Source organism: Myotis yumanensis, unplaced genomic scaffold, assembly GCF_028538775.1.
Source record: "Myotis yumanensis isolate MYYU_CA2020_CCGP unplaced genomic scaffold, mMyoYum1.0.hap1 SCAF_16, whole genome shotgun sequence".
NCBI lineage: Eukaryota > Metazoa > Chordata > Mammalia > Chiroptera > Vespertilionidae > Myotis > Myotis yumanensis.
In genome coordinates this window covers 41560719-41573489 of record NW_027223767.1, presented here as the reverse complement: position 1 = coordinate 41573489, position 12771 = coordinate 41560719, and the positions used below count along the sequence as shown (strand labels likewise).

The following is a 12771-nucleotide window of genomic DNA, read 5'->3' as shown; positions in this document are numbered from 1 at the left end:
CCCCGCCCCCGCCGGCCAGTCCCCAGCCACCACCTTTAGGCCTGGGATGGGGCACAGGACCTCCCAGTTCTCACGCGAGGAGAAGGGGCCAGGGTCCCCTCATCCCAGGTGTGTCTTTGAGCAGACAGCTGTGATGGGTACAGTGTTTGATAATTGATGCTCTTCCAAGCCCAGCGGGGAGGGAAGGAGGATGGCAGGCGAGGGCTGAGCTGGAGGCAGAGATGGGAAAAGGTGGAGAGCTTGGGCAAGGGAGGAGGCGGGAGATGGAGGACGAGGGATGCTCAGGGGACAAAAGGGCCTTAGAGGGAGATGGGAAGGTGGTTTCAGGAATGCAGGAAGAAACACGGCTGGGGGAAGGTAGGCAAGGAGTGGGGGCCGTGGAGCTGCTACAAAAGAACGAGGGGTCGGGGACTCGGAGGCCTGGCCCTGCTCTCACCCCTGTGATCCTCCCCAGAGCAAAGGGGAGCGGATGAGAGCGTGGATCCGAGCCCGGCTCCCTGCCTGCTGCCGAGAGCGAGACTCTTGGTCTGCCTACATCTTCCCTCCTCAGTCAAGGTGAGCAGGGGGGGCCCTGACCTGTACCCCAACCTCTCCTCACGGGAGAGTATCCTGTGACCCTGTGACGTCATCCCAGAGATGTGAGAAGTGTCCCCAGACGTGGGAGGGCCCAGGAGAGGGAGGGGCCGCGGGCGATGCCTCTCACTGCTGCCCTGCCCTGCCTCCCGCTCAGCCTTGGCCTCTGTCCTGGAGCAGGTTCCGCCTCCTGTGTCACCGGATCATCACGCACAAGATGTTCGACCACGTGGTCCTCGTCATCATCTTCCTCAACTGCATCACCATTGCCATGGAGCGCCCCAAGATCGACCCGCACAGCGCTGTGAGTCCCCAGGACGACACGTGGTGGCTGTTGAGTGCCTGCTCGGGGCCAGGCCCCTCCCGGGGTAGCCAGCAGGGTGGGCAAGGAGACCCAGGACCACACAGAGGGAGGGAGCCAGGACTCTCCCTTAGGCCCCCCTGACTCCCACCCTGGCGACAGGCAGCTTGCCCCTCTCCTCCTGCCGCTGTCTCCCTCTGCGATGCACCAGCCCGGCTGGGGGAGTGGGCTCTGCTCCTTACCTGGGTGGAAAGCGAGCTCCGTCGCACCCCGGCTATTTGCAGACGGCGTGTTCTCGTGAGCCAGAGCCTTGTGAGGCCCCTGTGTGAGTCGGTGAGTGTTGGGATGATGCAAACAGCGAGACTGGTCCTGGCTGGGCAGAGCTGTCTTGCTTTCCCTGCTCCTGGCAAAGGGTCTCGGTTTCACCTATGACCCATGACCCATGACCCATGACCCATGCATTGATGGGGGATGCAGAACAGGAGAGGGAAGCTGCCTTGGCTCTCATGGTCCTGCCAGGTCACAACAAATAGGTTTTCAGGGGCACTAAGGGGAGGGGGGACACTGGTCACTTCTGCTTGGCCATGAACCAGTCAGTCCTTCTCAGAAGGACAGTCCAGAGGCTTGAGTATCTGGACGTACTCCCAGGGGCCAGCCTCTTCGGGGTGGGCCCAGCTGGTCTGGGAGCTCTCTCCCCAGCCTGGCATCAGAGCCCCTCCCCCGACATGATCTGGTCCAAGAGGGGTGGGTGGGGGCGGCTCAGTTGCCTCTCATGGCATCTTGCCCACTTGCTTGGAGGTGGCGCCCCGTCCCCCCTCACTGCCTCCCACCATTGTTCAGATGTCAATGCTGCGGTGGCTTCTGGCTTCCATTAGGGTGGGCTCCAGCCAGGCGGGGGTAGAGCCCTGAGGGGTGGAGGGGCCAGCCCAGGAAGAGGTGGATGAGTGAGCACAGCACTGGGGACTCCCACCCCTGGGCCTGTGTGGGGTGGGGCAAGGGCTGCTGGTTACACTGGTCCCGATCTCTCCCCGGACCTCTCATTCGGCTCCTCCATCTCTAACTGCCGCATGCATGTTCGTTCTTTCCCCTTTCTCCGTCCCTCTCGCTGACACTCAGCTCTGCCTGCTGCCTCTGCGGTCCTCTACGCTCCTCTCTTGGCCTCCCGGCAATGGAATCCGCCCACAAAGATCAGGGGCTGGGCCGCCTTCTCCCCCTCCTGCCCCAGCCTGTGCCCAGCACAAACCCTGCACCTGGGCATGCCCAGCCGCACTCAGGCCCCCAGCTCGCCCTGTGGCTCCGTTTCTGGGGTGCACAGCAGGAAAGGGAGTCCGTGGAGCAGGAGGAGAGTAGAATGGGGGTGGGGGGCTGGAGATCAAGTTAAATCCTGCCCCAGTTTTAAGACAGAAATCGGGATAGGGCCTGAGATATGGGGCTCAGATGACAGCACTGTGGTGGGATCATCCCCCGCTCCAGGCCACTCTGGGGAGGGGAGCAGTTCTGTTCAGGGCAGGGGGGCAAGTGAGTCAGGAGCCTAGCACTGCGCGCGCGTGTGAGTGTGTGTGTGTGAGTGTGTGTGTGTGTGTGTGTGTGAGTGAGTGTGTGTGTGAGTGAGTGTGTGTGTGTGAGTGAGTGTGTGTGTGTGAGTGTGTGTGTGAGTGTGTGTGTGTGTGAGTGTGTGTGTGTGAGTGTGTGTGTGTGAGTGTGTGTGTGTGTGAGTGAGTGTGTGTGTGAGTGTGTGTGTGTGTGAGTGTGTGTGTGTGAGTGTGTGTGTGTGTGTGAGTGAGTGTGTGTGTGTGAGTGTGTGTGTGTGTGTGTGAGTGTGAGTGTGTGTGTGAGTGTGTGTGTGTGAGTGAGTGTGTGTGTGAGTGAGTGTGTGTGTGTGTGAGTGTGTGTGAGTGTGTGTGTGTGTGAGGGGGCAGGCAGAGGGGCTTATCTGCCTTGCTGGGGAGAGGAGGGGTCGTTTTTCTGAGTTGAGTGTTGGAACGTCCTGGTTCCTGTGTGCAGCGCAGACTCAGCCCGAGGAGAGGCCCCGATAGGCAGCCCCCGCCTGCTCTTTCTTGCAGGAGCGCCTCTTCCTGACCCTCTCCAACTACGTCTTCACCGTGGTCTTCCTGGCGGAGATGACCGTGAAGGTGAGGGGCTCGCGTGGGCTCCTGGGGGGCGGAGGGCCGGGCTGCAGGCCCCGGGGGCGGTGGTGACGGTGGTGTGGCGGGCGTCCCCAGGTGGTGGCGCTGGGCTGGTGCTTCGGGGAGCAGGCGTACCTGCGCAGCAGCTGGAACGTGCTGGACGGGCTGCTGGTGCTCATCTCCATCATCGACATCCTGGTGTCCATGGTCTCGGACAGCGGCACCAAGATCCTGGGCATGCTGCGGGTGCTGCGGCTGTTGCGGACCCTGCGCCCGCTCCGGTGAGCCCCCGCCAGATGCCTCCTCGGGGCCACCCCACCCTGGAGCGAGCACCTCGCCTGCCCTGGCTTCCTGCTTGTGACCCCCACAGAGAACCCCGCCATCATTCGGCTGAAACTACGGGCTGGGGCTGAGGAGCTCCTGTCCTTGGGCACCTCCCTCAGGGACACTCCCTAGAGGACATACTGCTCAGAGCGGCCGTGCCCCTGGCCCTGTGCAGGGCACAGTACAAAGGGCCCTGGGTGGTACCTTCAAGGGGGACACTCTGCCCTCCCTGGTGAAGCCACACACTCCTTTCCTTGCTTTCTCCACCTTCATGCCCCTCTCAGGGGCCACCCTCCAGATGTAGCAGGGGCCCACCCTCTCAGGAACCCTCCCCAGGGAGGCAGTCACCTCCCATCCCCAGGCCAGAGGCAGAACTGTCCGTGGCTGGGGACACAGATGGGGGCTATACTGACTGACTAGTGATGCTTCCCAAGCGGTGACAAGCCACACCCCTTTCCCTCCCTGCCCGCCCCCTGCATGCTCCTCACGAGTGTATGTCCCTGTCCTCGCAACACACTGCATCCCTGGGGAACATCCTTCTTGAGTTGAGTCCCCACCTAGCTCCCCCAGGTCGTCATTGACATCCCGGGAGGGGAAATGAGAGTGGGAACGTCGACTTCCTGTTTTGAGAGATGGTGGGTGGGCATCCCGGTGGCAGGGGTCCCAGGAAAAGAGGACCGCTCTGCCCAGCCAGCCCAGAAAGCCAACCTCTTCCCTCATCCTGAGCCCAGGGGACTAAGGAACCAAGATCGGGAGGCGGGGCAGCAGGGTAAGGGACAGGGGAGTGTCCGAGCTGGGGGAACCTCTCTTATTCCCTTCCCTCCCCAGGGTGATCAGCCGGGCACAGGGCCTGAAGCTGGTGGTGGAGACGCTGATGTCCTCGCTGAAGCCCATCGGCAACATCGTGGTCATCTGCTGTGCCTTCTTCATCATTTTTGGCATCCTGGGGGTGCAGGTGTGTGGGGGTCGGGGGCGGGCAGCTGTCAGCCAAAGCCTGAGGAGTGGCTCTCCTCTGGGTCCTTGGATGGCGAGGCCCTAGCTGGCGCCACCTTTATTCCAGAAAGGAATAACTAACGGGGATGCTTTCCTCCAGGCCTCGGGCCTCGGGCCTCTTGGCCGCCTGGGCACTTTGCAGACAACTGGGAGCCTGGAAGAGGGCCCGAAGGGGACGAGGGCCTCAGAGAGGCTTCTGACCTGTGACAGCTGCAGGCTGCTGTTCCACCCCCTTCGTGCACTGCGCTCGGAGTGCAGATGCTGGCACAGGCCCACAGTCTGCTCCGGGATCCCCTCCCTGCCTTCCCTGCTGGAGTGGGGTGGGCTGCAGGCCAGGCCTGGGGATCCAGGGCCCAGACAGCTGGGCCAGGTTAGCGGCGTGCTGGCAGGCAGGCGGGTGCAGACCCCAGACGAGGCAGGAAGTGGGGGTTGCAGGGGAAACTTGGCCTCTGGCCCAGGGAGGGAACTTGGCTTTGGAGGAAACAGAGCGGGAGCTGCCTATAGGATTCCGCAGGCGCCTCTGGGAGCCCCTCCACCCTGTCTTCCCGAGCCCCTGGCTCCAGCTGTTTCAGCTGTAGGGTAGACAGCTGGCGGTGGGGGCAGTAGGGGAGCTCCTGGGTGGCTACCCCTGTCCCCCTCCTTTCCTTTGACTTTCTGGATGTCTTCTCTGCCCTGGGGAGGGGAGGGGGCTGTTCCCGGTTTCCTGGAATTCTCTAGCCCTGGGGACCCAGCTCAGGTACAGTTGCCAAGGCTGTGTGGTGCTTCCCCGCACAAGCAGTGCCCTTCCCTTCCCTCTCTCCCCAGCCTGCTTGGAGGAGGAGAGGGAACCATTGTTGAGCCCTGTCTGGGGCTCTTCCAGGGGATTTAGGTCTGTCCTGAGCAGCTGCCCAGGCCCCCTGGTCCTCGTTCCTCAAATCCCTTCCTCACGCACAGCCATAGCCTGGTCTGTTCTGGAGTGAGGGTGAGCTGTTCAGCCACACAGACCTGAGCTTGAGCCCCCTTTCTGGTCGTATAAGGTTATACAACCTTAATGAGTGAATTTACTTTTCTGAGCCTCAGTTTTCCTCATCTGTAAAGTGGGGTCAATGATACCTAACCCACCCCCACCGTTAAACCAGGAAACAGAGCGGACTGTCTGATTCAGTGGGTCTGGGTGGACCTGAGAATTGGTAATTATAGCACATTCCCAGATGATGCTGATGCTGGTCCAGGGACCCCACTTGGAGAACCAGCCCCCCAGCCCTTTGTAGGAGTGGCTGTTCCCGTCCTTTCACCCTTTGTTCAGTAACCACCCTTCCCTCCCCTCTCTAGGGCTCTGCTCTGAGGAGCCCAGAGGAAGGGTGCCTTCAGGGGAGGTTCCCTGACTACGCTGATCCCAGGGCTGAGCCCCCTACCCTCGCCCAGGATGCGCGCAGAGCTGTTAGGCCCCAGGGCTGCTGGGAGAGGCGGGCTGGGAGCTCTGGGCGTCGGGTGGTCTCGGCTCACTTCTCCCTGTCTCCGGGTACATGTGTGTCCAGCTCTTCAAAGGGAAGTTCTTCGTGTGCCAGGGTGAGGACACCAGGAACATCACCAACAAGTCTGACTGTGCCGAAGCCAGTTACCGGTGGGTCCGGCACAAGTACAACTTCGACAACCTCGGCCAGGTGAGCCCCAGGCTGCGAGGTGCAGGTGGGAGCGGTGGCAGGAGTCCCCAGAGGACACAAGTCCGGCTTAATGATGCCTGCAGGGCAATGGCCTTGCCAGAGCCTGTCTCCTCGGCTGGTGAACGGGTCCTAGCGGTGTCTCCCTTGGAGGCCACAGGAAGGATGCAGTGAGACGAGCTGTGTGTTTCCATCTCGGTGCAGGCACAGTGTCAAGACGATTCCTTTTCTCACTCCGCATTCCCAGGAACAGGGGGACGTACAAAAAGAAGTACCTCCCTCGGTTTTGCGGGTGTGTCTCCCCGGCCCACCCCAGTTTTGGTTTCTGAAGGTCAGAGGGTCTGATCACGTCCCACGGCTCTTCTGGTTTCATACCAGCTTTGGAGCCCTCCAGGGGCCTAGAGTGTGACCCCAGCCTGACCTCGGAGGGGCTGGGGTCCCCCAAGCTGCTGCCAGGAGGTGCTTTGAGGACAGGGTGTGGGTGGTTCGGACACGCATCCTCGATTTCCGATGGTCTCCTCTCCTTCTCCCCCTCCCCCTAGGCCCTGATGTCCCTGTTCGTGCTGGCCTCCAAGGACGGCTGGGTGGACATTATGTACGACGGGCTGGATGCCGTGGGTGTGGACCAGCAGGTAGGGCCGAGGTGGGCAGGACCCATGTTGGGGCTGAGGGCACTCAGCATGGGCCGACTCCAGGCATGACAAGTGCCAACGCTAGAGAGAAAGAGGGCAAGGCAGGCTGGGAAAGTGCCATCGAAGAGGCATTGCCTCTCACGGCAGAGGCTGTGACTGGCAGCCTGAGGCCCAAATCCAGGCATGTCTTATTGGCTTTGCAACACGTTTAAATACTTTGAATTAGTGGTGAGCATTTAAAAATTGGCGAATTGCACATGAAAATCCAGACGTGGGCCTGCTCAGGAGAAATCCAAAGATCTGGGAACACTGGACTTGCATTCCCCCAGCTGGAATCTGCAGGAACCAAGACGCAGCTTCCCCTTTAGAGAGAGCCACTCTCCACTTTGCCACAGTCCCCACCCCTCCCTACTGCCGAACACTGAACCCACACGGGTTGTTCCCAGCCCCTGCTGCGTCCCTGTAGCTCACTGAGTTTGTGGGCCCCGTCTCAAAGGACTCAGGTGATGGGGCAGCACCTGAGACGGTCCCCCGGGGCTGATGGCTCCTCCTGTCCTTCCTGCTCCCTGCCAGCCCATCATGAACCACAACCCCTGGATGCTCCTGTACTTCATCTCGTTCCTGCTCATTGTGGCCTTCTTTGTCCTGAACATGTTTGTGGGCGTGGTGGTGGAGAACTTCCACAAGTGTCGGCAGCACCAGGAGGAGGAGGAGGCCCGGCGGCGGGAGGAGAAACGTCTGCGGAGACTGGAGAAAAAGAGAAGGAGTAAGGAGAAGCAGATGGCTGGTCGGTAGTCTTTCCACCTCTCTCTGAGTCGTGCTTGACCTTGGCCTTGCGACTGTAGGGGGCCAGGGGCTGGGGCTGGGGGCCGGGAGAAGCTGCTCCCACCCCCGTCCTCACCTCCTCCCCCACAAGAGCATGTCAGCCTTTAGAGCCAGCATGAAGCACACCAGTTCAGCCCCATGGGGGAGGGGAGCCACCCCCACCCTGCGGGGCTCCCCAGGGCTCAGCATCATACTCCGGCGATGATTCCAGGGGAGTCTCGCACAGCCTCTCCCAGCTCGACTCTCAGAGGAACCTCATGGGATGAGAATCATGCTCCGTTGTCCGGGGCCGCTGTCCAGAGACCTAGGGGTTGGCCCAGGGGCCAGCCTCGCCCGGCCCAGGGCTGGCACGCAAGCGTCTTGAACCTGTGCCTGCCTAGTGTCTAGCTGCTGAGCACGGTCTTGACAGAGGTTGCCAATGGACAGCAGCGAGAGGGGACCCCTGCCTTCCCCACGGTCAGTTTTCAGACAAGCTGTAAAAAAAAATAAAATCTCCTCCTGGCCCAGAGAAAGTCTGGGGTCACAGGACCTCTAAGCACATGACTCTCTGGCCTTAGAGCCTTCAGCCCCCTCACCTGTGGTCTCCAGCCGTTCTTGGCATTGGCTGGGTGAGGCCCCTCCCCGCCCCTCCCCACACTCTTCTGCCATGAGACCAAGCAGTGGCTCTCAATCTTCTGGCCCTTTAAATGCAGTTCCTCATGTTGTGACCCAACCATAACATTATTTTCGTTGCTACTTCCTAACGGTAATGTTGCTACTGTTATGAATCGTCATGTAAATATCTGATATGCAGGATGGTCTTAGGCGACCCCTGCGAAAGGGTCGTTCGACCGCCAAAGGGGTCACGACCCACAGGTTGAGAACCGCTGGACTAAGGGAACAGACACACAGATTGCTGGGAGGACGGACGAGACGTGACGGGGGGAGGCGCCCCTTTGCTTCTCGGAGTCTCCAGGTGCGCCTGCACCTGTCTTCGGGGCTCCTGCCTGCCTGTCTGGGACCGTCATCCCCATGATTCTCTCTTCCTGTCGCTGCCCACGTTTCTCCGAGTGTCTCTGTGTGTGGGTTTCTCTAAGCCTTTGTGTGTCTGTCTCTGTCTGGTCTGCGGGTTTCCCTTTCTCTCTCCTCCTTTTCACACCGTCTTCCTTCCGCCGATAAGATGTGTGCGGTGAGTTTGCTCTTTGGTGTGTTGACATGTGAGTACCACCAGATGGGTGCGGGTGGGGCAGAGCCCTGTGCCCTGGGAGAGGCGGGCCTCAGGCAGGCGTGGAGGGGAGACTGGCCTCTGGGCAGCACAGGTGGTGCAGTTGTCCCCGTCCCACAGCCTCCACACCTGTGTCCCCGGCGAACCGCTCAGCTCTGGGGTAGGGGCCCCATCTTGGCTCGCTCTGTGTCTGAAGCTGAGCAGGTGCCTTGCCCCCAGCAGCCATGCTCCCACCCCTTCTCCATCCCCGCTCCCCTTCTTGCCGTCTGCCTTCTCGGCAGGGCATCTGCAGACGGAATTCTTTTTGGCAGGAGGCACTTGTGGCCCTGCCTGACCAGCTGGCTCCCCTTCTGGGGTCTGGAGCCGCCTCAGGTGCTGCTGAGGCCAGGGTACAGGTAGGCGTGGACATCTGTTCTGATGACAGGCTGCCTGCCCCTCCCTGTGCCCGATTCCCTGTCCCGGTGACCCTGTCGAGTTGGCTGAATAGCTCCCTTTTCCTCAAGTGCTCTGCGCCCCGAGCTTGGGGCCGGACACTGAGGACCAGCCCACCCACGCTCAGCACACCCTATTCATAGGCGGAGTGAGGGTCGGAGCCGAGGGGGAGCGAGCTGCTGAGGGGGCCCTGCCCAGCCCGCCAGGTCCGGCCAGTGACCCATGTCGTGTTTCGTTCTTTTAGATCTAATGCTGGACGATGTAATTGCTTCCGGCAGCTCAGCCAGCGCGGCGCCAGGTACTGCGTCTGGGATTGCGGGTTCCATGGTGTGGCCCGGGGGTGGTCAGGCCCTGCCTGCCCCCAGGCCCGCCTCATGGGTTTGGGGACCTCCTCTTTGCTGCCTCTCCACGGCTCATTGGTTCTCTCCTCTCGGGGCGAAGGGGTGAGGGTCCCCGGGGTGCTGCGCTCGCTGGATGGGAGGTGAGGGTCTCAGCACCCCCTCCCTCAGACACCTCTTGAAGGACCCACCTTCTCATGCAAGGCTTCCCACGCCCGAGCTCCCCAGCCCCCCGCTGCCTCTTCCCACTCCTGCTCCTTCTCCCAGGTCACACACGGTTCGATTATTAGAGCTGCACATTCTCCCGTCTCTTTTGTCTGAAGGGGAGACTTTGATCAAGTGCGCAGGATGAGAGGAGCAGCGAGGGGACGGATTTGTTTTAAAAATGTAACGATGAATAATTGAACAGACTCATTAATAGTCAAGTAATCGCGGTGGCCACGTCATCGCTACAAACAGCAGGACTTGGGAATGCAAGGCCTGTGTTAGCCATAAGCTTCTCCCCGAAACCCAAGATTTGGGAGTGAGTTGGGTCCTTCTCTTTGAGAGCCGGTCTCTGGGAAGCCTTCCTGGTCCTGCCCCCGCTGGGTCCTCGGCGCCTACTCAGCTGACACGTCCCCCGGACGGGGGTTCTGAGGTCATTGGAATCTGGGTCAGGGCAGTGGGACCTCAGTTACACCCTCTGATGTCTCCGTGCAGTGGTTCCCAACCTGCTGATCCCCAAGGGCCCCCCTTATCATCGCCAACAAACCCCACATTATAAAAGGCCGTCTTTGAAGTTAAGAGCACTTCAATAATGATTTTGTTTCAGTCTTTGCTAATCAAAGGCACATGTAATTGCTAATCAGAGCTTCTAAGCCGCAGAAGGTTTCACACTGAATGATGGCAAAAAACAACACACACAAGCAAAACAAAACAAAAAAACACGTTGCCACTCAGTTCATCTGTGGGCTCTTCACACAGGCGTGTGCGTGACGTTTTTAACCTTTAGAAATGCTGAAAAGAACCCCCATGTGGCTGCCTTCTCTGGCTGCTGAGGGCGTGGGCTTCAGACTGGGGACCACTGGGCTGAGCCTTTCTTCCCTATCCCGCACTCCCCCCCAAAACAAGACTCCGCAGACACTGCCCTGTGGATGTTGGGCTATCTGAGCTACGGGGGCTCGGGGACCCACCCAAGGGGGACCCACTGAGCCACCGTGTGGGAGGTCACCCTGAGGCCCTAGCTGGGTGGCTGTCTGCTGGCCCCATGGTGCGAGCTCTGGTGTTTGGCATCGAGAGACCATCTCTCTCGGGGGCGCAGGCGTCTCCAGCTGGTCAGTCTGGATTGCCTGGGTCCGCTCTCTGCGTCAGCCTGTACTGCACGCTCCAGACGTGTTGGGGGGTGAGGAGAAGGTGGGAGGCCATAGCCTTCGGTTTTTCCCTTGTGGGTTCACCTGGTCTGTAGGCTGAAGTGTCCACACGTACACGCTCACCCCAAAACACCCCAGGAGCTCCTCCACCACGAACCAGCACGCGCAGACTCTCACAGCCCCTGAGAACTCCTGACACGCCTGCTCGAAGCTAAACGCTCTCGTTACTCTCACGCCGCATCCCCACGCTGGGGACATTCTGCCGTGCTCCTGTTGGCACTTGAGAGTATGTACACGGAATACAATAGTGTGTGTTACCTTTCCAGCGGGTGACGGGTGCTCAGAGACCCCCAAAGAGGGCCTCGGGTCGTCCCATATTCCTCTCTCCCAGATCTGGGGTCCCGGGTGGTCCATACCAGAGCTTTTCAAATCTCTGTGTGCAAAAGAACTGCCCAGAGAACACATTAGAACACAGATTCTTGAGCCCCACCTGGAAGTGCTCACAGTGTGGACTGAGGCAGGAGGTGAGCGTCTGCATTTCCAATCGTTCCCAGGGGCTGGTGATGTTGCTGCGTAACCTGTCCCATAGTGTCCCCCGGATGACGTCACACACACCCCTTAGCCTGGGGCTGCAGGAACCAAACACCTCCCTGCTAATGCCAGTGCTGTGCCCAGCGGCAGGGCTTCAGCCAGACCCCAGGGAGAGGCCCACGGGGAAAGGCTTTGGTTACCAGGGCAATGGGCCTGACTGGCCACCTGGGTCCGCCTGAGCAGTCAGGTTAGCCCCGAGGGACCACTTGGCCTTCGGCACCAGCTCCACGCCTGCCGCACCTGTGTGGGACACCTGCCTGCACCGCCCTCTCCTTTTCCACTAAACCAGCGAGCAGGCTTGGCTGTGGCGGCTGATGGTGTGGCCTCTGCCGTGGGGGCCTCTGTCTCCACCTTCCGCCTACTCCCTGCCACTCTCCTTTGCAAATCCTCGGGCTCCCAGTGACCCCTACTAACTCACTCTGCCTGCTGCCCTCACTCACAGCCTCACACCCTCCCTGCACCTCTCCTGCGTTCCTGCCCCTGACTGGGGGCGGGGCAGTCCTGGGGTGCCCTTCTCCCCACTGTCTGACTCTGGTATTTTCTCTGCCTAAAACAGCTCATACTATTGGGAGGCAGGGAGCTGGGGCCAGGGCTGCCAACATGCCAGTGACCACTGGTTTGGGCCCCTCCTGGGCAGTGACCAGAGCTCTCTGAGCAGCAGATCCGCACGAGGCTCCTCCCTCCTCCAGAGGGTGGGGGGCGGGGCGTCCCTGGTTCTGCTGGGAGCCCAGGTGCTGCCTATAAAACCAGGGGCTAGGGAGCAGAAAGGGGGTGGCATCATTCAGAGCCCAACAGCCAGGGCCTTTGGCAAACTCGCTGAGGGCATCCTCTGGGCCAGATCCCCAAGCTCTGGGTCTGAACCCCCCTGGCAGCTGCTGGGGGCCGCGAGCTGGGAGTTCAGGTCCGGGCGCTGTCACTGCCTCCCAGTGTGTGGAGGACTCGCTTTCTGCTGGCCTTGTTCTCTTCCTTGGTGAAACCAAGGGGTTGGCCCTGGTGCACTTTGACCTGTGCTCTCACAGGGGTTTTCCAGCAGCCTCTGCACCCGCTGGTCTAGGGTGGGGGTGGGGGTGGGGGTGGAAGGGCATTGGCACAGACCTCAGGGGCTGGGACCTGGGATAGGACCGGTCGGTCGGTCGGGTCGGTCGCTATGAGCAGATGCCCTGCCTCAGTCGTCCTGCCCCCACTTTCTCTCTGGGCCACTTGGAGGAGGGGTCCCTGGCCAGATGGCAGCGGTGAAGGCGGAGGTTTAATTGGCCCTGGGGCCGCCTAAACAGTCAGACTGGGCGAGAGGGGAGAGGGGGCACTCTCCCAACCTCTCCTCTGCATTGTCTCAGCTAATAATGGGCTAATAAGGAGCCACTTTTTCTAACCTAATTGTATTCAAACATTTTAGTTAATTCTCCATTCATATTTTAGCATAATGGACTGCACTTATGGAGATTA

General features: G+C 60.5%; 1 protein-coding gene across 16 annotated transcripts in view; it reads left to right on the top strand.

Annotated features, from left to right (window-relative positions):
• Positions 1-12771, top strand: part of CACNA1G (calcium voltage-gated channel subunit alpha1 G) — a 63271-nt gene that overhangs the window by 37609 nt on the left and 12891 nt on the right. For 6 of the 16 annotated variants that reach the window (XM_070395273.1, XM_070395286.1, XM_070395276.1 and 3 more), the window contains 9 exons: positions 455-555; positions 754-877; positions 2938-3006; positions 3097-3281; positions 4153-4279; positions 5835-5960; positions 6500-6589; positions 7163-7355; positions 9295-9348. In XM_070395273.1, coding sequence (XP_070251374.1) covers positions 455-555; positions 754-877; positions 2938-3006; positions 3097-3281; positions 4153-4279; positions 5835-5960; positions 6500-6589; positions 7163-7355; positions 9295-9348 — 1069 coding nt within the window. Of the gene's footprint in view, positions 1-454; positions 556-753; positions 878-2937; positions 3007-3096; positions 3282-4152; positions 4280-5834; positions 5961-6499; positions 6590-7162; positions 7377-9294; positions 9349-12771 lie in introns of all 16 variants that reach the window. The other 10 variants (XM_070395287.1, XM_070395281.1, XM_070395277.1 and 7 more) reach the window with 2 other exon arrangements.